At 46.5% G+C, this 25,763-nt stretch overlaps 1 protein-coding gene across 3 annotated transcripts in view; it reads left to right on the forward strand.

The window, feature by feature from the left end:
- oca2 (oculocutaneous albinism II) overlaps positions 1-25,763 on the forward strand; it is a 131,228-nt gene that overhangs the window by 54,933 nt on the left and 50,532 nt on the right. For all 3 annotated transcript variants that reach the window (XM_057338256.1, XM_057338257.1, XM_057338258.1), the window contains exons 15-18: positions 698-830; positions 13,371-13,518; positions 19,985-20,042; positions 20,621-20,729. In XM_057338256.1, coding sequence (XP_057194239.1) covers positions 698-830; positions 13,371-13,518; positions 19,985-20,042; positions 20,621-20,729 — 448 coding nt within the window. The remainder of the gene's footprint in view (positions 1-697; positions 831-13,370; positions 13,519-19,984; positions 20,043-20,620; positions 20,730-25,763) is intronic.

A 25,763-nucleotide genomic window follows, 5' to 3' on the forward strand; every position in this document is an offset into this window, starting at 1 on the left:
TGCCGGGCCGGTTGCCATGGCGACGCTGACCCTGGATCTGTACCTCTGCCACAATGACATACCTGCTTATTAGCACTTTGAATATAACGATGCAGACAATTATTTGCACAGATAGTATCGCCAAGGACGTTATATCTTTTGAAAAGTAATTTTGGCATAATTCCACAGATTTTATGTGTTTGATAACTCATTGCTTTTTCCTAATGTCTCTACTCTCTGTACTAATATATATGTATTATAAATCTGCTTTCTAACAAAATTGGGAAAAGCAATATAGAAATCCAACATCATCCTCAGTGGTGCCGTTTAAAAATGTGATGTCATTTGGAGAGATGGGCTACACATCCAAGGAAACATCATTTGAAGCTAGATGTTTGGCAGAGAGAGCCGTGTGCTCTTGATATGAATTAAAATTAATAAATAGTCAAGAGCATATTAAGAGGATTTGTAATACATGCAGGTGCTCATTTAAATCTCATATAAGTGCTTAAATGCATCAAGATGCAGGCATTAAAATGCTGAATATGACTCTCTTGATGAAATGTAATCAAGGCCCCTATCCAAAGCGTATGGAGTGCTTGTGATCTCTGCCATTAGCGCTTAGAATAGATTTCATGGAATATTGCGGCAAATTAATTGCACTAGTTCTTTTAGCATTTTAAAGGGTGAAAATTAACCCGTCCTCTTATTTCCCCAGGGGATCGACTTTGCGACCTTTACAGGCTACATGTTCCTGGGAATCTGTTTGGTGTTGCTGACCTCCTTTCCTTTCCTGAGAATGCTTTACTGGAACAAGAAACTTTACAACAAGGAATCCATCGAAATCGTGGGTGAGTGTTCATTAGCCTGCTTCGTTCCTACGCACCAAAACCACATTTTGGGAACATCTTGAACGTAACCTCAGGTTTGTTTCAAAAGCCACTCACACGCCCTCCTCCGTGGTCTTTCTTGAGTCATGCTCATTTGTTCCTACATACACCATGAATAATTACTTCAATGACCCAGATTTGAACGTGTGAGCAAGTCATATCAGAATCAGAATCAGAATCAGAAGAGCTTTATTGCCAAGTGTGCTTGCACACACAAGGAATTTTCTTTGGTGTTGGAAGCTTCTAGTACAGACATTTAACACAATGACAATACAATATAATACGATTTACAGTCTAAAAGATTCTAAATTGTGCATATATAAAATAAAGACTATTTTACAGAAAATGGGGGATAATAACATATAAGAGACATTGTACCGGGTAGTATATAGTAGAATAAACATATTAACAGATTGTATGTACACTTGTGCAAATGGATAATTTAGTAAGTAGAGGTAGTGTTATATACATGTATACATAAGATGTAGATATAATAAGGCACAGTAGTGCACACTATAGGAGTAGTGGAAGTGGAATATTGCTCTTAAGGAGCAGTTATCTGTTTAGGAGGGAGATTGCCTGGGGGAAGAAGCTGCTTCTGTGTCTGGAAGTCCTGGTGTTTGGTGCTCTAAAGCGCCGGCCAGAGGGCAGCAGATCAAAGAGTTTGTGTGCTGGGTGTGTGGAGTCAATGATGATTTTTCTTGCCCTGTTTTTCACTCTGGAATCGTACAGGTCCTGAAGTGTGGGCAGAGGAGCACCAATATGACGCTGAAGGCATGCTTGACCTTCTCAATAGATGAATCTTTGGCCTTGTTAACAGCAGTCCATCCTACAATATATAAGAACAGTATATTCAGTATATTTCACATTCAATCCAAAGCTTCTCACACGTGCCCTTTGAGTTCCTGTGACTGGAACAGGCACAGTCAAGGTTGTCATGGATTATTGTAAATTATTGTAACCTCAGAAATACATCAATTTATTAACCGCTCCTCCTCCCACAAACACATTGATGCATTTAGTTTCTGTTCACCTCTCTGGCTCTTTCGCCTGATATTTCCATTATTCTGTACTTGTGCTGATAGGCTTAACACATCGGTATTAAATACATAAATCCTGCTGTAGGTGACCTCTTTTAGCACCTGCAAGCCTCTTTCTTGTCATTCTGTGCTCAGTCACCGTGGATAGTGTTTTAAGGGTATTGCATTTTTCCAACAAACGGATCAATTACAGTTTTGAAAGATTTTTTAAAATATATATTTCAGTTGGCAATATGATCTCAACAGCACTCTCAGCTTTATTTTAGTCACTGATCATTCGGTTCTTGATCTTTGGTGTAAATGTAAACATATTTCCTTTTTATTAAAGAGGTATATCTTGTGGTCATTCTGGCTTGTATGTTGCATTTCAAGTAGGCCAACCTTGACATTATGTAACTCTTCCCAGAATTGGGCAATGTGGAATTGCATATTTGTGATATTTTGAGGGAACAGCGAACAGTTAGCCTGTGTGTGAAGGTACTAACACAGCTAGAAGGGTCATTAAAGCCGTAGACACAGACAGGTCAATACAATGCTCACCAAGAGAATCATTGCTTCACTTTCTCCTTCACTGAGAGCCCAGACTTGCTCTGTTCTCCTCTTTTCTGTCACTGACAGGATGTGGATGATTCTCCCATTATTTCTTCCATTGCGACAAATAGACACGTTCATAACAGGCACATTTATTTTCTTACATTCTTAGAACTCTCACTGACAAAATCCAAATGTTGTTAAGTATAATAATCTTGTTTACTTAATGAAAGTCTGATTATCTTGCACATTGTTCCAACTCTAACTCCAGAAGCTTATGTAATCAGAGTTATATAACATAGCTTAACAATATAAATTGAATTTACATTTTAAAGGAACAGTTCTCTAAAAATGGAAATTCTTTTATAATTTACTCAAAACGATGTCTTTCCAAGCCCATTTGATTTGTTTTTGTTCCCAGAACACATATTATATATGATCTACAATACAATACAATACAATACAATATAATACATTAAAACTACCATGAAAGTAATTTATGTGCCCTATATTTCATGTTTTTTGAAGTAATACATTTGTGTGAGGAGCATACTAACATTTCGCGTTCCCCCGAGAAACATTGCGTTCCCTCTCAAAACTTTTGCATTCTCTTGCAAACATTTTTGCATTATCTCGCAAAACTTTTGCATTCTCTCGCAAACATATTTGCGTTATCTCGCAAAACATTCAAAATTCCTGTTGCCCCGCTCCGTACATTAACAATGGAGCGGTTCAGAGTAGATTCCCGGACCAATAACTCGTGAGCTAAACGTTGTTATAACACAAATAACACATAATTCCTTAGACAATGATCTACAACCTAGTCTTCCTCAAAACGAGAATATAAATTGATCTCCATATGAGCAGGCGACATGGACAAGTCCAAAGAAACCATCTGCAAAGTGACTGTAAATCCGAAAAGCGTTACTACAAAAATAGTCATTAATAACTTAAATGTTACACACTGTGGTCTCACCAAATTCAGTTTACACATTAATGCTCTCCTGCTGAATTTAAACTGGTTTTAGTTATACTACAGTATGTAGCACTGAAGTTAATGACTATTTTTCATAGCCTAATGATCTTCGGGTTTTGCACTTTACAGACGATCCCTTCGGTCTTGTCTCAGCCGGCTCCCGCCTGAGATCACTACAAGGCTCGATTTGTGAAAAATTAAGTTAAAATTCATGGTTTACGTTACATAGAATGAGGTGTCATTTGTGTTATAAGAACGTTTAGCTCACGAGTTATTGGTCCAGGAATCTGCGACTATAGACCAATGTTTATGTACGGAGCTAGTCTTAAATTCTGCCAGCAGGACATTAAACATGAAATGTTTGTCAGAACTCACAAAATGTTTTGCAAGATAACACAAATGTGTTTGCGAGGGAACGCAAAAGTTTTGCGAGATAAGGCAAATATGTTTGTGAGAGAACGCAAATATGTTTGCAAGAGAACGCAAAAGTTTTGCGAGATAACGCAAACATGTTTACGAGTTTTGCGAGGGAACGCAATGTTTTGCGAGATAATGCAAAAGTTTTGTGAGATAACGCAAAACCTTTAAAAAAATATTTTCTCTTCCCTCTCATATTTTTTCCACCCGATGTCCCTAAAGGGGCTCCGTAGCTTTCAGTGCTTTTCACTTGGTTGGTTATAGAATTTTCGTACTTTTTCAGAAAATAATCAGATGCATCTTCGTCCTCCGGTTGTCAATGTCTCTCCACAGATGGCCATTAGCCACCTGAGCAGCTGCTCCCCCCCCCCCCGCTCCACTGAGACCATCTCATCACATCTCTCTGTTCACTTCCACACCTGAGCTCTCCCTCACACACCTGACAGAATAACAATAGCTCTTTTCACATAAAGCCCTCATTTCAGCCGTCCAGAGGTTCTTGGGGTTCCCTGAGAGGCTTTCACCAAACCCATGAGTCAGAATTAGAGGAAAGCTCAAAGCCTTTTTCAAAACACTGTGATGTTTCTTTTCTAAATGTTCTGAGATTTACAGAGTGGTTGATCATCCAATTTATGCCAGTTTTCTCTTGACTCATCCTTTCATTCACTGAAATTGCACTGAGAGTATGGGAACTGAATATTGATCAGCTCAACAACACAGTGGATTTAAAGCTTTAAAGGGTAACAGGGAATATAGGAGTGTGATTCTTAGATTAATTTGAGAAATTTTAGCAAGAATTAACAGTTACTGTTACTATTATTCATCAAGCGTGGATGTGTTTTAATCTCATAAATTGATGATAGTCCCATACAGAAAAAGTGATATGTGAGGGAGGAATATTTACATTATTTGCTTTTAATGCCCCGTCAGGTTAGGTTAGGTTTCACTCATTAGAATATGAGGTGTATGGTACAAAATGGACAAAACACTAAACATTTAAGGTGTTTTTTTTTATATCACAGGTATTTATTTAAATTATTTGACAAAAAGGCAAACTACAGCATATCAGGGAATCGTCTTGGTTACGAATGTAACCTCAGTTCCCTGATGGAGGGAACGATGCGTTGTGTCGAACCGACAGATTGGGGTTTGTCTTGAGAACCTATCATCTTCTGAGTATTTAGAAAAGGCCAATGAAAATTGGCGAATGAAATTTGCATGCCGGACTCCTCCCCGGATGTCGGGTATAAGAGGGAAGCCGGCGTGCTCATTTATTCACCTTTTGGTCTGAGGAGCCGAAGCATCCCCCCGACCGCTGGGGTGGGCGGCCAGCGTTGTGGCATAAAGGACACAATGTCTCGTTCCCTCCATCAGGGAACTGAGGTTACATCCGTAACCAAGACGTTCCCTTTCTGTCGGTCTCTCGACGTTGTGTCGAACCGACAGAATGGGGTTCCTATGGAAAACGCCACAGCGCTGAGCCGCGTCACAATCTCTAGCGGAGCGACGCTGACTGGCCTGGGCGAGTAAGACGTGAGCGCTAGCACGAAATTGTAACCCTCCAGTGGAGAGGTAGGGGGTCCCAGAGCTTTTGCAAAAAGTTGGGAAGCCCGTGCCACCGGCCGTCACGGGCGGAGGCCTAGTTCTCTAACTGCGAGAAGCCGCCCGGCACCCCAGGAAGGTGCTTAGTGATGGATGGAATGTCTATTCTTTACCCGAGGGGAAAGAAGGGAGGCGAAAAAGCTTTCACAGGCGTACGCTCTACCGGCTGCTGGTCCTACCTGTTGCTCTGCAGAACGCGGGCTGACACCGGTTCCACACGGAGGTTGTAGAACCTCGCGAAGGTATTGGGTGTAGCCCAACCCGCAGCTCTGCAAATGTCTGCCAGAGAGGAGCCCTGAGCCAGCACCCACGAGGAGGCCACACCCCGAGTGGAATGTGCCCTCACTCCTAAGGGGCAGGGGCGATCTTGTGATCGGTATGCCGTGGCGATGGCATCCACGATCCAGTGCGCCAGTCTCTGTTTGGAGACAGCCCTCCCCTTCTGCTGACCTCCAAAAGAGACAAAGAGCTGCTCAGAGCTTCTAAAGCTCTGCGTGCGGCCCAAGTAGAGGCACAGTGCGTGTACTGGACACAACACGGATGGGGTTGGGTCTTCCTCCCCAGTGGGGAGCGCCTGCAAGTTCAGCACCTGGTCCCGGAAAGGAGTGGTGGGAAACTTGGGCATGTATCCGGATAACCTGAGAGTCTCCAGGTCCGAATTCTAGGCAACCCGAGGACACAGAGAATGCTTGTAGGTCCCCTACCCTCTTGATAGAGGCGAGCGCCACCAGGAGGGCCGTCTTTATCGTAAGACGAGAAAGATCGACATCTCCCAGGGGATCGAAGGGGGGCCTCTGGAGGCCCGCCAGGACCACTTCGAGGTCCCAAGAGGGTACGGGGCGTGGCCGAGGCGGATTCAACCGTCTCGTGCCCCTCAGGAACCTGGTGACCAGGTCGCGATGTCCTAGAGACTTGCCAGCAACTGGGTCGTGATGTGCGGCAATTGCGGCAACATATACTTTCAGTGTGGAAGGGGAGAGGTTTCCTCGAGTCTCTCCTGTAGAAAGGGCGGTACGTACCTGATCGAGCATCTCTGTGGGTCTTCTCCGCAAGAAGAGCACCAGGACGAGAAGAGGCGCCACTTGAAAGCGTACAGCCTCCTAGTGGCCGGGGCCCTGGCCTGCGTGAAGGTCTCTACCACCGCCGGGGGTAAGTCGCTCAGGATCTCCTCGTCCCGTCCAGGGACCAGACATGGAGGTTCCAGAGGTCTGGCCTGGGATGCCACCACGTGCCCTTCCCCTGAGAAAGAAGGTCCTTTCTCAGGGGAATCGGCCAGGGGAGAGTTGTTGTCAGAAGCATCAGCTCTGAGAAACAAGTCTGGTTGGGCCAGTAAGGTGCAACTAGTAGCACTTGATGCTCCTCTTCCCTGACCTTGCACAGTGTCTGTGCAATGAGGCTCACTGGGGAGAAGGCGTACTTCCGCTTGTCCTGCGGCCAGCTGTGCACAAGGGCATCCAGGCCGAGGGGACCGTCGGTCAGGGAGTACCAAAGCGGACAATGGGTGGAGTCCAGGGAGAAAACAGGTACACCTGCGCCCGGCTGAACTGCTCCCATATGAGCTGGACCGCGTGGGGGTGGAGTCGCCACTCTCCGCGAGGCGTCAGCTGACGAGAGAGCATGTCTGCTGTCTGGTTCAGGTCGCCCGGGATGTGTAAGGCACGCAGGGAGCTGATCACCTGCTGACTCCAGAGGAGGAGGCGTCAGGCAAGTCGTGATAGCTGCCGTGAGCGAATGCCACCCTGGTGGTTGATATACGCCATGGCAGCTGTGCTGTCTGACCTGATCAGCACGTGCTTACCCTGCACGAGAGGTTGGAACCTCTTTAGTGCAAGTAGCACAGCCCACAACTCCAGGCAGTTGATGTGCCAATGCAAGCGGGGGCCCGTCCACCGCCCCGAAACTGCGTGCCCGTTGCACACTGCACCCCAACCCTGCAGGGAGACATCCGTCGTGACCACGACATGCCTTGACACCTGCCCTAAGGGGACCCCTGTCAGTAGGAAGGCCGTAGACGACCAGGGGGTCAGGGTGCTCTGGCAGAGGGGCGTAATGACCATACGCCGCCTGCCAGTGTGCCACGCTCTCCAGGGAACCCGACTCTGTAGCCAGTGTTGGAGCGGTCGCATGTGCATCAACCCGAGGGGGACCACCCCCGCCGAGGATGCCACGTGTCCCAGGAGCCTCTGAAATTGTTTCAGGGGGACCACTGGCTGCCTGAAGTGCCTCAGGCAGTCTAACACTGACTGGGCGCGCTCTGAAGTCAGTCGCGCTGTCATGGAGACAGAGTCGAGTTCCATACCAAGAAAAGAGATGCTCTGCGCAGGGGAGAGCTTGCTCTTTTCCCAGTTGACCTGTAACCCCAACCGATCTAGGTGCCGGAGCACCAGGTCCCTGTGTGTACACAACAGATCTCGCGAGTGAGCCGAGAAGAGCCAGTCGTCGAGATAGTTTAGTACCCGCACACCTCCCTCCCTGAGGGGCGGTTTCCACGACCTTCGTAAAGACCTGTGGAGACAGGGACAGACCGAAGGGGAGGACCCTGTACTGATATGCCCGGCCCTCTAACGCGAACCGTAGGAACGGCCGATGTCGAGGGAGGATCGAGACATGAAAGTACGCGTCCTTCAGGTCGATTGCCATGAACCAGTCCTGACACCTGACGGACGTCAGGATGCGCCTCTGCGTGATCATCCTGAAAGGCAGCTTGTGTAGGTGCCTGTTCAGAACACGCAGATTCAAGATAGGGCCCAACCCTCCGCCTTTCTTGGGGACAATGAAGTATGGGTTATAAAACCCGTTGAACATCTCGGCTGGTGGGACGGGCTCGATCGCTCCATTCGCCAGAAGGGAGGCGACCTCCGCCCGAAGTATGGGAGCATCCTTGCCTCTGACTGAGGTGTAAAGGATGCCCCGAAACTTGGGCGGGCGTGTAGCGAACTGAATCGCGTAGCCAAGACGGATCGCCAGCCTGACAGTCTGGAAAGTCGAAGCCAGGCTCCCAGAACCCGTGACAAGGGGACTAGAGGTTCGATCTTCTTCATCGTTCCCCCCGAAAGCGAAACTTCTCGGCGTCCCGCATCTGCGCAAAGTTAAGCCAGAGGTGTCTCTCCTGGACCACCATGGTGGACATCGCACGACCCAGGGCCAGTGCCGTCACCTTAGTCGCCCGTAGAGCGAGATCGGTGGTGGTACGGAGTTCCTGCATCACCGCTGAGTCGGTCTTACCCTCGTGGAGCTCCTTCAACGCCTTGGCCTGGTGGACCTGCAGGATGGCCATGGCGTGGAGGGAGGAGGCAGCCTGGCCTGCGGCCGTGTAAGCCTTCGACATCAGAGATGCCGAAAACTTACACGCCCTGGATGGGAGTTGTGGCCGCCGTCTGCAGGCACAGGTGCACCGCGACAGCACGCTCCACCTGGGGAATCTCGGCATAGGCCCTGGCTGCCCCACCACCGAGGGAAGTAAGGGCGACAGAGCCTTTCTGACTGGAACGGGCTGTGAGGTGCGCGTTCCAAGTCTTACTGAGCTCCTCATGTACCTCCGGAAAGAACGGGACCGGCCCGGAAGAGCATGGTTGACATCTCAACGTCCGCTTCTTCCTGGGCTCGACCCTCCGAAGGAGGGAGCTCCGAGGAATCGTCGGGGTTGGATGCCAAAAGGTCGCCCTTCAATGCTGCTATCGACATCTCATCCTCGTCACGCACCTCTGAGTTCGTGGCCGAGGAATAAGACGGGGTACGTGGCCTGTCGAGGGACGGTCAGACGAGCGAGACGGGGCGTGAACGGTCCGTGAACCTGCGGCTGGTGGGTTAACGTTCACAGTGATCCCCATATCACCCCCGGGACTAACTGAAGCGGGCGGCATGGCCGTAGCCACTGTCATCACGGATCGGGTAGCAGACGAGGTGGTGGCTGCCTCCATAACAACACAGCCACCCGTGACCGCAACGTCTGGATCGCCATCCGCCCGCAGTGCGGGCAGGACGTATCCACAAAGGCTGCCTCAGCATGCCGGAGACCCAAACACCTGAGACAGACATCGTGTCCGTCCCCTTCCTCAATGAGTGCATTGCACCCAAGAGAACAGCGGGCCATGCCACGCTGGAGAAATTAGCTCTTTTAGAAGGACATTAGCTCGGACACTTCCAGAACTGCCGAGACGTCCAGGGGAGAGTCGCTGCAGGAAGGGACCGTCCGCTGCACCACGTCGTAGAATCCAGCAGGATAGGACCAGCGAAGATCTGGAAGATCAGCGAAGATCTGGAGATGCTCATCAGATGCTTAGGCTCTGAAGAACAAAAGGTGAATGAATGAGCACGCCGGCTTCCCTCTTATACCCGGACATCCGGGTAGGAGTCCGGCATGCAAATTTCATTCGCCAATTTTCATCTGCCTTTTCTAAATACTCAGAAGATGATAGGTTCTCAAGACAAACCCCATTCTGTCGGTTCGACACAACGTCGAGAGACCGACAGAAAGGGAAATGGGTTTTATATGAATTTACAAAAAAATGCATAGAAATAAACTAATATCAAACAAATAATAAACAAATTACATATGTATACAGTATAATATGTAAAAAATTACATATTTAATTAAATATTAAAAAATAAATATTCAATATTTTAGTGAAATATTTCAATAAATAAACAAACAAGGAAATAAAGCAAACATTTACTACAATTTATTGGTTAATTATATTTTGGTGACACTCTCTTGAAGTAATATTTTGTAGCCTGTCACGGTCGTCCCTTCTTGCTCAAGATTTTCTAGTCGTGTGGCAGGATCGGGACAGAGCCCTTATGTTTAGTGTGAGAAGCCATGGGGTGTTTAACTTTTTGCCATTCCATGTGCCTTCTCGTCTTGTCATTGGCCCCGCCCCTATCGTTTCCTGTATTGCTTCCCTGCCGTGTCTTATGTTTCCCACCTGCCCTCGTTGATTACCCTTCGTTTGTCTTCCCTATAAAATGCCCTCGTGTCTATTGTCTTGTGCTCGTGCATTGTATTTGATGTAGCCTGTGTTTGCTGTGTTCCTGTGAAAACCCCCAGTCATGTCGAGTTTAGTAAGTCTTTAGTTTAGCTTTTGTCTAGTGTTGTTTATTTTAGTCTAGTCTTAGTTAGTCTACGTCCTGTCTGCTTCCTGTTATCTTGTTTTCTTGTTTATATCCCCATCGTGGGTGTTTTGTTTTGTACCTTTGTTTTCTTTGTCATTAAATATATCCCTGTTTAACCCCTTCACCACCGCCTGCCTGCCTGCATTTGGGTTCTTTTCCACGCCAGCCGTGACAGTAGCCATTCTCCTGAACCTGTCCTCAATAAGCTGTGCGCATATGTTGTGTGTTTTTGCCTTTTCAAAGGACAACAGGCATAGAACATTTTTAATACACCTTTAACAATATATTTGAATAAAGAATGAAGATGACAGCTGTACAAGGTTGGACATCACTTTTATTGGTGGACACCACTACTGTATATCAACGTCGTTAGGTATATTCATATTTAATATTAATATTTTAAGAATTTCCTTTTAGTACACTGGAAAAAAACGTACTCTTACAAAAAAGTTTTTCATGTATTTTGAAAAAGGTCAATAAACATAAAATTACAGGAAAAGACGGCAAATTTGCATTGTGTTTCAAGTAATCATGCAAAGTTAATAAGTTGACAACACTAGTTAGTGCTCATGGTTAAGGATGTTGGCATCAGCAGAAAGATATTTAGTTGTTTAACCCACTAGAACTGTTGCTACAAAAACAGCCAGCTCTAGAGTGCATGTGAATAGTTGTATCTCCCCAAGAGCTTTAATTGAATTAATGCATGTTTTTCCTCCTCCGGTTTAAAGATTAAACAGGCAAGAACCTAAAATAACAAGACTACTCGAAGAAAGCAGGAGGGAATGTTTTATCGGCAGTCTGCCACCCCATTGGTCTTTGCCCACTGTGAGGATTGTGTTCCCTTTGTGGCATCGTCAGCATGGAACTAGCACCATCCAAAATGTCCAGTCTTTTCCTCCTTCTTGTGATTATTGGCTTATCGGGTGCCTGACACAAAGAGAGTGTTGGTTTTGTACCAGGTTGATGTGAAGTTCAATGTTCCATGAGAAAAAATGACTTTTCCCCAGGTGCGCATCATGTCTGGAAATCAAGACATCCACCAGGACTGATGGTGACCACTCAATGGCAGTCCAATTTCTAATTCTGTAAAGTCCCCACAGAGCTTCCCTTTCAAAAAATCAAACCTGCTGTGAGGCTGATATAGTTTTTCAGGCCCTCGGCATGATGCATTACTGTGTCGATTGTGATCAGCATGTTTTTCCTGTGTCAATTAGTTTCTGGGAAGCTCGCCTAGCAGCAGTACTGTCACATGGTGAGGAGTCATGCTGGAGGGCTTGTACAACACCCTGACTATTCTATCTGCTCCTTGTTTTTCTTCTCACTTATCTTTTAACTGCCTCGACTCTACTTTATCCTCTCCCTGTATTATGAAAGAAACGGTACACATTAAAGGGAGTTCACCCAGAAATAAAAATCGTATCATCATTTATTCATCATCATGTTGCTCAAAACCTGCATATAACTCTTTTCTTTCAACTATAAAAACACCCATCATTACGTCATTTCAGACATAATTCTGACTGTTTTCCATGAAACAAAACGAGGAAACTCTAAATCGCATTAATAAGGACACAAAAGCATCATAAGGTGACTTTGGTTTTCACAGTCTCCAGCATTTCTTCTTTTGTGTTCCATGAAAGAATGATTCATACGGGTGACTAAATGATGACTGAATTTTCATTTTATTGTTAAAGTATTTGCTTGTTCATTTATTTGTCATGTTCCCTTAATTTTAAATTAGCACTCTGTTTCTACTTATTTTATGACACACCAGTCCCTTAATAAATTCCCTGTCAATACATTTTCATTATCCCCCATCGTCTTACAAATTCTCATCTTTACATAAATGCTAAAGACAGCCCAGACCCTGAACCCCATTGAACACATAAAATGTAAATTATAATGCTAAATGCTTGTCAAGCTCCATTACTCAGCACCGACTACATTTACATGGACATCAGTAATCGAATTATTTGCCTTATTTTGAGTAAGACAATATTATGATTAAGGTGTTTACATGAGTTGCTTTAAGAATATACCTTTCATGTTCCCGTTTTACATGTAATAGTACATAAATCGATTTTACGTCCTTATACGGCATGCGTCGTTTTACATCCCCATGCAACACTATCCAATGTTCCCTCCAGAATGCCATTCCTGCTCTTACGGCCATCAAGGCACAATTTCTTTAAGAATTGTTAACATTATCCCCATTTCCCATTCGGAAAACAAGCTTTGAAGCCATGCTCTTTTGTTTGCCGTCAAACGGTTGACCACTGCCGTGTGTGTATCCTGTGTGTAAGTGCCGCGAGAAGTCCTATGCTGGTAATAATGCGATTAAGACGTGTACATGTCTATACTGCACTTCGATAATGCAACTAAAATAGGAATACTCCACACTCCAAAAGCTCTGGTCAGTGTCCAGTGGTCAGTGTCAGACTATACAGATGCTCTTGTGTCTCGATAGGAGCTAATCCCTAAAGCCATCTTCCAAAATTTAATGTAGGCTTCTAAGCTTTTCTAGACAAAGCATAGCATTTTGTAGAATGTCATTGCCGTAACATTAAGACTTGTTGTTACTTGATTGGTTTTTAATTGAACAGACATTGTTAAAATGTCAAGTCATCTTTATTTTATTTGTGCAGCTCAATTCACAGTACACACCAACAACTTTAAGTTTCTTTGGAGTAAACTAACCAAGACCAAACTGCACTATAATCTTTTATAAAATCTGCTTCTTTGACAAATTTGAAATTCTTATCTTCACATTTGTCTTTGTAGTGCTAAACACTTCATCTTGTTTTGGTTTCTGTTGTGTTGCAGAACTGAAGCATGAGATTCTGGTGTGGAGGCAGACAGCCCATCGCATAAACCCAGCCAGCAGAGAAGAGACCGCTGTCAAGTGTCTTCTCATGCAGAAGGTGCTCAATCTGGAAAACCTTCTGCGAAAGAAGCTCAAGACCTTCCAGAGGTGCCACCCTCATGTCCAAGCCAATCTTACATTGACTGTGATCTAGAATAGAAGTCACATCTAGCAGCAAATATACAGAACACAAAAATGAGATCAGTGCTGATTGTGTGCGGTTATAGTAGATTCCCTTTCTGTCGGTCTCTCGACGTTGTGTCGAACCGACAGAATGGGGTTTGTCTTGAGAACCTATCATCTTCTGAGTATTTAGAAAAGGCAGATGAAAATTGGCGAATGAAATTTGCATGCCGGACTCCTCCCCGGATGTCCGGGTATAAGAGGGAAGCCGGCGTGCTCATTCATTCACCTTTTGTTCTTCAGAGCCTAAGCATCTGATGAGCATCTCCAGATCTTCGCTGATCTTCCAGATCTTCGCTGGTCCTATCCTGCTGGAATCTATGACGTGGTGCAGCGGACGGTCCCTTCCTGCAGCGACTTTCCCCTGGGCGTCTCGGCAGTTCCAGAAGTGTCTGAGCAATATTTCCTTTTTTCTAAAAGAGCAAATTTCTCCAGCGTGGCATGTCCCGCTGTTCTCTTGGGTGCGACGCACTCATTGAAGAAGGGGATGGACAAGATGTCTGTCTCAGGTGTTTGGGTCTCCGGCACGCTGAGGCAGCCTTCGTGGATACATCCTGCCCGCACTGCGGGCAGATGCCTATCCAGACGTTGCGGTCACGGGTGGCGGTATTCTTTATGGATAAAGCCACCACCTCGTCTGTTACCCGATCCGTGACGGCAGTGACTAAGGCCCTGCCGCCCGTTTCGGTTAACACTGGGGGTGATATGGGGATCACTGTGAACGTTAACCCGCCAGCCACAGGTTCACGGACCGTTCACGCCCCGTCTCGCTCGTCTGACCATCCCTCAAAAGACGGTCCTACCCCGTCTTGTTCCTCCGCCACGTACTCGGAAGTGCGTGACGAAGATGAGATGTCGATCACAGCATCGGAGGGCGATCTTTTGGCATCCGACCCTGACGATTCCTCGGAGCTCCTTCCCCCGGGGGGTAGAGCCCAGGAAGAGGCAGACGTTGAGATGTCAACCATGCTCTTCCGGGCCGCCGTGAGCATTGGGCTGCAGTGCACAGCACCGCCTTTACCCCAGCACTCGCGGTTGGATACGTGGTACCTGCGGTCTGAGCGCTCCAAGCCGCGCCCAGCTCCGGTCCCGTTCTTCCCGGAGGTGCATGAGGAGCTGAGTAAGACTTGGAACGCACCCCTCACAGCCCGTTCCAATCAGAAAGGCTCAGTCGCCCTTACTTCCCTCGATGGTGGGGCGGCCAGGGGCTATGTCGAGATCCCCCAGGTGGAGCGTGCTGTCACGGTGCACCTGTACCCGCAGACAGCGGCCACCTGGAGGGCTCGGCCTAGACTTCCATCCAGGGCGTGTAAGTTTTTGGCATCGCTGGTGTCGAAGGCTTACACGGCTGCGGGTCAGGCCGCCTCCTCCCTCCACGCCATGGCCATCCTGCAGGTCCATCAGGCCAAGGCGTTGAAGGAGCTCCACGAGGGTAAGACCGACCCAACGGTAATGCAGGAACTCCGTACCACCACCGATCTCGCTCTACGGGAGACTAAGGTGACGGCACGGGCCTTGGGTCGGGCGATGTCCACCATGGTGGTCCAAGAGAGGCACCTCTGGCTTAACCTTGCGCAGATGCAGGACGCTGAGAAGGTTCGCTTTCTCGATGCCCCCATCTCGCAGGGAGGGCTGTTTGGTGACACCGTTGAGGATTTCTCTCAGCAGTTCTCGATGGTGAAGAAGCAGACGGAGGCTATCAGACATATCCTGCCCCGCCGTGACTCGGCCGCCGTCAGGCCTTCGAGATCCCGAGCGGCGTCTGCTTCCCAGCAGCCTCAGCCCTCTTCGACTCCGGATCCGGCTCCAGTGCCCCCTTCTCAGGCTGCCTCCCGGAAAAGGACGTTGAAGAGGAAACCGCCTCCCCGTCAGCAGCCGTCGCGGAAGCAGAAGCGGCCCTGACGGAGAGACCCCAGGGAGATTGAGACTACCACCGGGCCCGATTCCAGCAACAAAATCGCTGGGTCGGAAAGGGACGGTTCCTGCCCCGTCCTACCATCAGCTGGTCCCCCCTGGGGGGCCAGTGCCCACTTCCTCACAAAAAGAGCTTCCTCTCTCTCTGGGTTTTCACAGCCGTTCCCACCCTCTGGTCGACGGTGGACGGCAACTCGACGTTGCGTCACGGCGAAGCGCAATGTCGAGTATAAACACCAGCCTTCAGCACTCTCAGACAGACAGTGCGTTGAGCTGGACAATCGCCAGGCAGGAAAAACAGCAGAGCCGATCTCCTCCCCGGGGGTCCTCCCCCGGCAAGGAATCCGTACTGCTAGCTATCGAACCACCCTCCGCGGGGGCGATGAAGCAGATTAAACCTCTAGTCCCTCTGTCTCAGTATTTGGGAGCTTGGGCTCAGCTTCCCAGACTGTCAGGCTGGCTGAGGAAGACGATCCGTCTCGGCTACGCGATTCAGTTCGCTACACGTCCGCCCAAGTTCCGGGGTGTCCTTTTTACCTCAGTCAGAGGCAGAGATGCACCCGTACTGCGGACGGAGGTCGCCTCCCTTCTGGTGAAGGGAGCGATCGAGCCCGTCCCACCGGCCGAGATGTTCAGCGGGTTCTACAGCCCGTACTTCATTGTCCCCAAGCAAGGCGGAGGGTTGCGCCCTATCTTGGATCTGCGTGTTCTGAACAGACACCTACACAAGCTGCCTTTCAGGATGGTCACGCAGAAGCGCATCCTGACGTCCGTCAGGTGTCAGGATTGGTTCATGGCAATCGACCTGAAGGACGCGTACTTTCATGTCTCGATCCGTTCCTGCGGTTCGCGTTCGAGGGACGGGCATATCAGTACAGGGTCCTCCCCTTCGGTCTGTCCCTGTCTCCACGGGTCTTTACGAAGGTCGTGGAAGCCGCCCTCCTTCCCCTCAGGGAAGAAGGTGTGCGGGTACTCAACTATCTCGACGACTGGCTCATCTCGGCTCACTCGCGAGATCTGTTGTGTACACACAGGGACCTGGTGCTCCGGCACCTAGATCGGTTGGGACTACAGGTCAACTGGGAAAAGAGCAAGCTCTCCCCCGCGCAGAGAAACTCCTTTCTCGGTATGGAACTCGACTCCATCTCCATGACAGCGCGACTGACTACAGAGCGCGCCCGGTCAGTGTTACACTGCCTGAAGCATTTCAGGCAGCCAGCGGTCTCCCTGAAACAATTTCAGAGGCTCCTGGGGCACATGGCATCCTCGGCGGGGGTGATCCCCCTCGGGTTGATGCACATGCGACCGCTCCAACACTGGCTACAGAGTCGAGTTCCTTGGAGAGCGTGGCACACTGGCAGCAGGCGTATGGTCATCACCCCTTTCTGCCGGCACACCCTGACCCCTTGGTCGTCTATGGCCTTCCTACGGGAGGGGTCCCCCTAGGGCAGGTGTCAAGACACGTCGTGGTAACGACGGATGCCTCCCTTCAGGGCTGGGGTGCTGTGTGCAACGGGCACGCAGTGTCGGGGCGGTGGACGGGCCCCCGCCTGCGTTGGCATATCAACTGCCTAGAGTTGTGGGCTGTGCTACTTGCACTGAAGAGGTTCCAACCCTTCATGCAGGGCAGGCACGTGCTGGTCCGGTCGGACAGCACAGCTGCCGTAGCGTATATCACCAGGGTGGCGTTCGTTCACGGCAGCTAACACGACTCGCCCGACGCCTCCTCCTGTGGAGTCAGCAGGTGATCAGCACCCTGCGAGCCATACACATCCCGGGCGACCTGAACCAGACAGCAGACCGGCTCTCTCGTCAGTGGTCACCTCGCGGAGAGTGGCGACTCCACCCTCACGCGGTTCAGCTCATATGGGAGCAGTTCGGCCAGGCGCAGGTGGACCTGTTTGCCTCCCCGGACTCCACCCATTGTCCGCTTTGGTACTCCCTATCCAACGGTCCCCTCGGTACGGATGCCCTTGCGCACAGCTGGCCGCGGAACAAGAGGAAGTACGCCTTCCCACCAGTGAGCCTCATTGCACAGACCCTGTGCAAGGTCAGGGAAGAGGAGCATCAAGTGCTACTAGTTGCGCCCTATTGGCCCAACCGGACTTGGTTCTCAGAGCTGGTGAGCCTGACAACAACTCCCCCTGGCCGATTCCCTTGAGGAAGGACCTCCTTTCTCAGGGGAAGGGCACGTTTTGGCATCCCAGGCCAGACCTCTGGAACCTCCATGTCTGGCCCCTGGACGGGACGAGAAGATCCTGAGCGACCTACCCCCGGCGGTGGTAGAGACCCTCACTCAGGCTAGTGCCCCGGCCACTAGGAGATTGTATGACTTCAAGTGGCGCATCTTCTCGTCCTGGTGCTCTTCTCATGGAGAAGACCCACGGAGATGCTCGATCAGGTACGTACTGTCCTTTCTCCAGGAGAGACTTGAGAAGAACCTCTCCCCTTCCACACTGAAAGTGTATGTTGCCGCTATAGCCGCACATCACGATCCAGTTGCTGGTAAGTCTCTAGGACAGCACGACCTGGTCACCAGGTTCCTGAGGGGCGCGAGACGGTTGAATCCGCCTCGCCCGCGCCCCGTACCCTCTAGGGACCTCGAAGTGGTCCTGGAGGGCCTCCAGAGGCCCCCCTTCGAGCCCCTAGGGGAGGCCGATCTTTCTCGCCTGTCGATAAAGACGGCCCTCCTGGTAGCGCTCGCCTCCTCCAAGAGGGTAGGGGACCTACAAGCGTTCTCTGTGTCCTCGGGTTGCCTAGAATTCGGGCCTGAAGACTCTCACGTTATCCTGAGACCACGGCCCGGCTACGTGAATGGTTGCCACCTTGGCAACCCATGACCTCCCCAGGTGGACTCCCACCTTGCGGTTAACTCCTGTCCGCACTTTCTTCCCATGAGTTCTCCCCTGATGGTGAGACCATGTGGTTTCTCCACTAATTCCTCCCTACGGTAGGTAGTGGCCTCTGCAGCGTTTTTCCCCCAGGGAGAATAATGCTTACCCAGTGGCCCATACGGTGCCGGGCGGCTTCTCGCCATTTAGAGAATTAGGCCTCCGCCCGTGACGGCCGGCGTTAGGGGGCTTCCCAACTTTTGTGGAAAGCTCTGGGTCCCCCTTCCTCTCCACTGGAAGGTCATAATTTCACGTTAGCGTGTTCGTCTGACTCGCCCAGGCCAGTCAACGTCGCTCCGCAGAGATTGTGACGTGGCTCAGTTCTGTGGCGTTTTCCATAGGAACCCCATTCTGTCGGTTCGACACAACGTCGAGAGACCGACAGAAAGGGAACGTCTTGGTTACGGATGTAACCTCGGTTCCCTGATGGAGGGAACGAGACGTTGTGTCCCTCATGCCACAACACTGGCCGCCCACCCCAGCGGTCGGGGGAGGATGCTTTAGGCTCCTCAGACCGAAGGTGAATGTTCATTCGCCAATTTTCATTGGCCTTTTCTAAATACTCAGAAGATGATAGGTTCTCAAGACAAACCCCATTCTGTCGGTTCGACACAACGTCTCGTTCCCTCCATCAGGGAACCGAGGTTACATCCGTAACCAAGACGTTTTGCAAGGTCAGCTTCTTTTCTAAGATTTTGCATGGAGGGATTTTTTTGTGCCACTGCATCCCTTAAATTTACTAAGAGTTTGTGAATGGTTCAAAAGCAGACTCGCTATAGCTTGCCAAATATACACTTTATATAAATCTAGACAGAGAAATAAAAATAAATATGTATAAAAAAATAAAAAGGATAAATTATTGATGAGAAGGTTAAATTGACGCAGCTCTCTGAGGGAGTCTATTCTTTACTTGCCTTTTCACTTCTAGACAAAGACAGATGAAATAACCTTATGCATGTATTGTAGGTAAATTAATCCTGTTTTAAGATGCTTAGATATAGTCTCTTGTGAACAAGACAAAGCTGTTGATTAAAAATAGGATTTTATCCCCAGCGTACTCACACAAGCAGCATACAAAGGCTTAAATGAGCATGCCCATCTTGATTTCAGGTTTCACAGAAATGCACCATTAGCTTTGAAACGTATCCATTCACACACCATGACATGTCGAATCCAACGGTTGCCCTTACACAGAAACCCAGGATGAAAAATGAGAAATAATAAACCTGTTGTGAAGTATGTAATTGTTCTCAGTTGCAATGGCCCTCTGTAGTCCTTGTACCGAGCTGAAATTTTACTCATGCAGAATAATTTGGTTCTCAACATCAGCCTGTTTTTTTTATTTTTATAAGAAATGCTTCTTTTTACAACAGAAATTATATTAGTTATGTTTGAGGTTTTGCAGTACCTGAGGTTAGCTTTGATGATAGATTCATCACAGAAGGCCATTTCGAGTCTCACATGCTGGGTGCAAATCCTTTGAGGTAACCATGTGAAATCACCAGGCCTACTCATTTGCACGTATGCATGCTTGCTGAAAGGATGGATTAACGCACTATGGTTTACTTTTTTATTTATTTTTACAGACAAATATCACAGGAAGACAAAAACTGGGAGTACAATATTCAAGAACTGCAGAAGAAGGTAAAGTAAATGGACAATAGTCTATGTCGTAAAGTAATATAGTAAATAGTAAGTAAAAAAGTAAATAGACTAAAAGGCCCAACACTCTAATTTTAATTTCATTGGTTCATGTGTTGTATGTTCTCCAATTTGATACTTTAAAGTATCATTTTATCTTTAAATGTCACTTTCAAGGATTGCTTAAAGGTCCATGGTATAAAATGTAGCGGCATCTAGTGGTAAGGTTGCAAATTGCAACCAACTGCTCACTCCACAACTCCCCCCTTCCTTTTGAAGCACTACGGTGGCTGACACAGAACAAAGATGTCGTCACACTTTTGCTTCTTTGCAGAATACATACACGGACCCGTGGTGTCTGTAGATAGAAAAGATAGAAAAACAAAACGCTTCATTAAGTAAGGTCTTCATACACCTCTGAAGACATAGTTATGTATGATATTGCACTTCTATCAATAGATCCTCCAAAGAATTGGACCTTTAACCAATTTCTCTAACCCCAAAATTTGTGTTTAGAGGGTGTCATAAGGGGTTATTGATTCATCTGTCTCTAAATGTATATTTAATGTGTTATTTTACAGCACAGAATAACTGACAAAGTCCTCCTGGTCAAGTGTCTGACTGTCTTGGGCTTGGTCATCTTCATGTTTTTCCTCAACTCCTTTGTTCCAGCAATACATCTGGATCTGGGTAAGCGAGAGACACAAAAGAGGACACAAATAAACAGGAAGCATCCGTTTCTATTACTGAACTGGTCCTGCTGTTTACACGCATCACTGTATAATTATGAGGGCTTGTTTCCTTTCCTTGTTTGACGAGAGGAAATGAAATACAGTGCTATTTTGGACTGAAAATCACAAGCGTCCCAATTTTGAGAAAATATCACATTTTATATTAGGGTTCATAGAAATCAAAAACGGAGAAAGGAATGTTACGCTAATACATCTAGCCACATCCTGACATGAACTAATTGGTGCTTGTATGAATCCATCAATGTGTTGATATTGTAATTGTTTGCAGCTGGGCTTTAAACGCTGAAACACAGCAGAGCTATAACAATGGAGTAACATTGAATAAGACCACCAGTATACCCCTAAATTAATCTTTTGTTTATTATTTCTATTTTTTTTACGGTTTTCTAAACAACCATACGTTTGTGGTTTTGACATGTCACACATCTTTGTCTAACTAGCTTATTTAAGTGTTTATTATGCAGTGAATGAGATGTCAATTACACATGCAATGTTGTATGCGATAGAGAGATTTTGGTCAATCGGCACGCCTGTATTGCACACACACGCACGCACGCACGCGCGCGCACGCACGCACGCACGCACGCACACACACACACACACACACGCACACATGTCTGGTTTACTATCTCTGTGGGGATAGTCCATAGGCACACACACACGCACGCACGCACGCACGCACGCACGCACGCACGCACGCACGCACGCACGCACACACACACACACACACAAAATAGTGTGTATGCACTGTCCAACTGTAGCACTAAAACAATTACATCATATTTACATTTAGGCATTTAGCAGACGCTTTTATCCAAAACAACTTACAAGAATTAAGAAAGAATTAGAACCATCACTGTACATTGCAATTACTATTTTCCTTTACCACAACAAAACAAAGCACTGTAGTGCTGCTTTTAAATTCTCCTCAGTGCCTAACTCCTATCAAACCAGGGTCAACCGGCATGCGCAGCAAATGACTGTTATTAGACTTTCATTAGGTTGACACATGACCACTCCATTTGACCTTTGATATTGATTATTTAATCATGGGAGCGGAGACAGTGTGCCTGCCGGAGGGCAGAGATGCATTGTGCCCACAGAGCTCCACATGACGCTTAAACCAAAAGTGCATTTATGACAATTAAGTGATTCTTAATCCCCGAGGCCCGTTTCCCATGCAGAAAAATGACATGATTGCCATCAGACTTACCAGATCGGTAATTATCTAGAGAACATTTTGCACTTTTCTGTATACAATACGTAAGCAACAATTAAAACAAATGCATCCGGTGTGTTTTCTAAAACAGACCATTCTTTTTTTGGAGACCTATCAAATTGCATTGTTTCAGGTTGCCATGACAATAATTTAACACGTTGCTACTGCTTTTGGCATAGACTTGCGAGAATATAGGAGTTTTAATTTATCGGGTGTCAAAGGGTCGTAATTATGACAAATACAGGCATAGATACAGCATTATGCAAATGCAAAGTTTTATGGCAGCTAATGCCTTTGTAAGAATGTAGTATTTACAGTCAGTTCCCTTGTGAGAATCTCACGAAAAAGCAAATCATATTTTGCCAGTTGTGTTGAGCTCAACATGGCGGCCCCATGAGGCGTCCCACTTCATGTTAAACAAATAATCAATTATCAGGTGGCTAAAAAACACTTCTGTCTGCCCCCTTGTGTTCTCAGCCAGTTTTGCCTTGTTTTTACCCCTTGGACTTCCTTTTAATGGACCTTTTTCCCCATGGACTTCATTCCCCATAATGCATTGCACCCCATCACCCATCCTTGATTTCTCCCGCACCTGACACACATTACCTGGACCCTATATATGTTTGCTTTTTCCCACTGTTCGGTGTCAAGTCTTATTGTTGTATGTTGTTTACGTCTTGTCGGTATCTGTGCCTGTTTGATATACCTGGTTTTTCTAGTCCCTTGTTTTCACTTTGACTATCTCCCAATAAACCCCTTTCCCCAGAATTCCATGGTGAGCTCGTCTATTTGAACCCGGCAAACGTGACAATTGCATATTTGACTGGACTAATAAACAGAGTATTTAACCAAAAGTAGTCTTATCATTTAAGGGTAAAACTTTTTTAATGAGGAAAAATGACTAAGTGCACCCTTAAGAAACGTATTATCATTAATTTGTGTTATTAATATTCAGCATTTATGCTTGAGATCTTCAGGGCATTATATATTACTAAAGTAACTCCAGTCAGCACTCGATATGGTCATTTATTTATAAATAAGATAAGATCCGGGCATAATTTATCTCCCGAGCTTCACAAAGCTGGATCACCGAATAATGAATGAGGCAGCAGAGGAGAATTAATCACAGTGGAAAACATACAACAGCTCATTTCTTCCTGAAACATCCAGGGAGAGACTTTATAAAGATGACACCGGTAGAAACGCATTTGCTTTTAAAATGAACAACATGATGAGGTGTTTGTGTCTCACTCAATGGGCCGAAATGCCAACGCTGTTTGGGGTGTGATGAATGAGCCTCACAGGTTTCCCAACCAACTTTTTTTAATTGCATAGCTTTCTTTTCTTTGTGCTGCGCACTGCTGAAGTCCCTCGATTCCTCCTCTCTCCCTTCAGTTGGATGCCGCGGGGTAACATTGAAGCGGAAAGCAAATCAAAAGCTACTTTTTTGGACTTGCATTGTGACAAACAGTCCTCATCCCGGTGTGGAGGATGCTTGGAAAAGATTTTTGCATAAAGACGTGTGTGCTGAAAAAAGATGCCAATGACAAAAGTCGTCGTGTTGGGAGCTTAGACGAATAGGATGATGCACAAAAAACTCTTAAGCAGATGCACTTGCAAGGTTAAAACACATTGATTTTCTTTCACCCTTAATAGGCTTAATAGAGTCACCTGTTAAATTATTTCATCTTCCATTATTCTGAATGTCCTTGTCTTTGTAGCATCTATAAATTATATTATTTGTACATTAATTGCATTTTCAATTAATCACATTTTTGATATAAACTATACCTGGACATTTCACTGATCTTGTTATAGGACAGAAACACATACAAAGAATTTCAAGCCCCTATTTATGCAACGTACAAATATAGCCTCCCCCACAATTACATCTCTATCCTCTATGGCTAAATCGCTCAGTGTCCGGTTCCTGTTGTTATTCCTCTGCCTGTCATTAGCTCTTCCTCTCTTCCTCATCCCTTATGATGATTTCCCAAGAGCCAATTACCTGTTTCAATAAATTTGGCCAGAAGTGGAAGCATGTTGTCACCCTTCGCAATATTTTATTTATCAGTATGGTAGCCTTTACTGGCCATAATCCCAAAAGTGTGTGTGTGTCTGCATGTGAGTGTTTTTATGCTAAATGTCAGCAGCTATAATAACTGTTTGACTATTTTTCAGGTATCTTCTAATAGAGGTGCTTCACTCATGGACAGAGTCCATAGCCTCTGGCTGTCTGACAGCAAAATATCTCCCTGGTGCTGGTAGAAATGGGGTGTTTAGATAATTGCTCAGTAATTCACTAGTCAGCACTGAGTGGTGTGGGCTGGATTTTTTGACATGAGACATTTACGCTTATCTTTCATAGTAAAGTATTAGTGAGAGTGTGCGATTCATGAATGCAAAGTGTATACAGGGCAGGCCACTGCATAAAAGTCTCTCCTGCTAATTTTATTTAATCTTTATTAAATAATTCTTTATCTCCATCTTCTTTAAAAGGTAAAATTACAGTTTCAAAACTACAATTCAGCACAAAAAATAAAAAAGTAGTTTACCAAACCAGAGATTATATGTTAATAACAAAATGCAGCAGTGCTATTTTTATGAATGGGGGTCAATATGGCCGCTCTAGTGAAGGAAGTCCCGCCTTCCAGTAAAAAGAGCCAATCGTCAATCAATAATGACTGACATTTCTCTGGCCGTAATACAGACTCTGGTGAGGCGTATTTTTAGTGAAATTTGAGCTTGAGAAACATACGTTATGGTACAGGTGATGTCAGGTTTAGTTGTTAGTCGATTGTTAATCTATATTATTTATTTGTGATTTTAGAGAATGTATATAGTACTTTAGTCTTGCATGGCTAAAATAGCTGCACGGGGATGTTGCAAACATGACCGCAAAGACTTCATTAAAGGGATTTTAAAAGGACAGTTTCCTGAGTAATGTCACGTGTCTCTTAGTCTCACGTAGCCAGACCTTAATACTGAAGGTCTGGGAAATTTGGCCGCTTTCATTGGCCAAGGCCCGCCCAAGAGGCCTTATGACTGATAGGTAATGCAACCAATCACGTTTCGTTTTGTGTCATGTTTAGTGGCGTGGAAATGTCCCCGCAGTAAGACTGGTGCACACTTACAAACGTGTCAAAAGTTAACATCAACAATAATGTTTATGAGTTTATGCCGTGAACCTCGCATAGTTTTAAGAATTAAGTGTTTAGTTGATTGTGATGAACCCTTTTGCATCTGATGTAAACACGACAGCTTACTTCTTCGATCAGACAGCTTTGTGTTGTTTCCAGGCGGACTGTTAAAGAATGCCACCCGCACTTCTCCCAGAAATCCTGTAAAATTCATGTTTTCATGCTCAATCTGTTTGTACAGTCAATCGCACAACACCTTTATACCATTCTAAATAAAGTACAGATAACGGTAAACACTGGTGCATTCTCACTCAGTGGGCGCGACTCGCTTGACTTCACGTGACGTGTGCGGTGACGTCACGTGCATACACTCTATATGTTGTAGGTGCACAATTGTCCATTTGACGATTTTGGTTCTGACGCATCAACTTGGGTAGTTAGAGAAATGGATCGGAATATCCAACTTTATTTTGGGGATTTGGACATTTTGTTTTATTGCTAATGTTTTCAAGTACAAACAACGCGTCGGAAAATCAAAATCTGGAAAAAATGAGAATTCCCATCTCATGTTACTTCATAAAACAAATTTTAAACATTCATTCATTCATATGCC

Source organism: Triplophysa rosa, linkage group LG7 (assembly GCF_024868665.1).
Source record: "Triplophysa rosa linkage group LG7, Trosa_1v2, whole genome shotgun sequence".
In the NCBI taxonomy this organism is placed as follows: Eukaryota; Metazoa; Chordata; class Actinopteri; order Cypriniformes; family Nemacheilidae; genus Triplophysa; species Triplophysa rosa.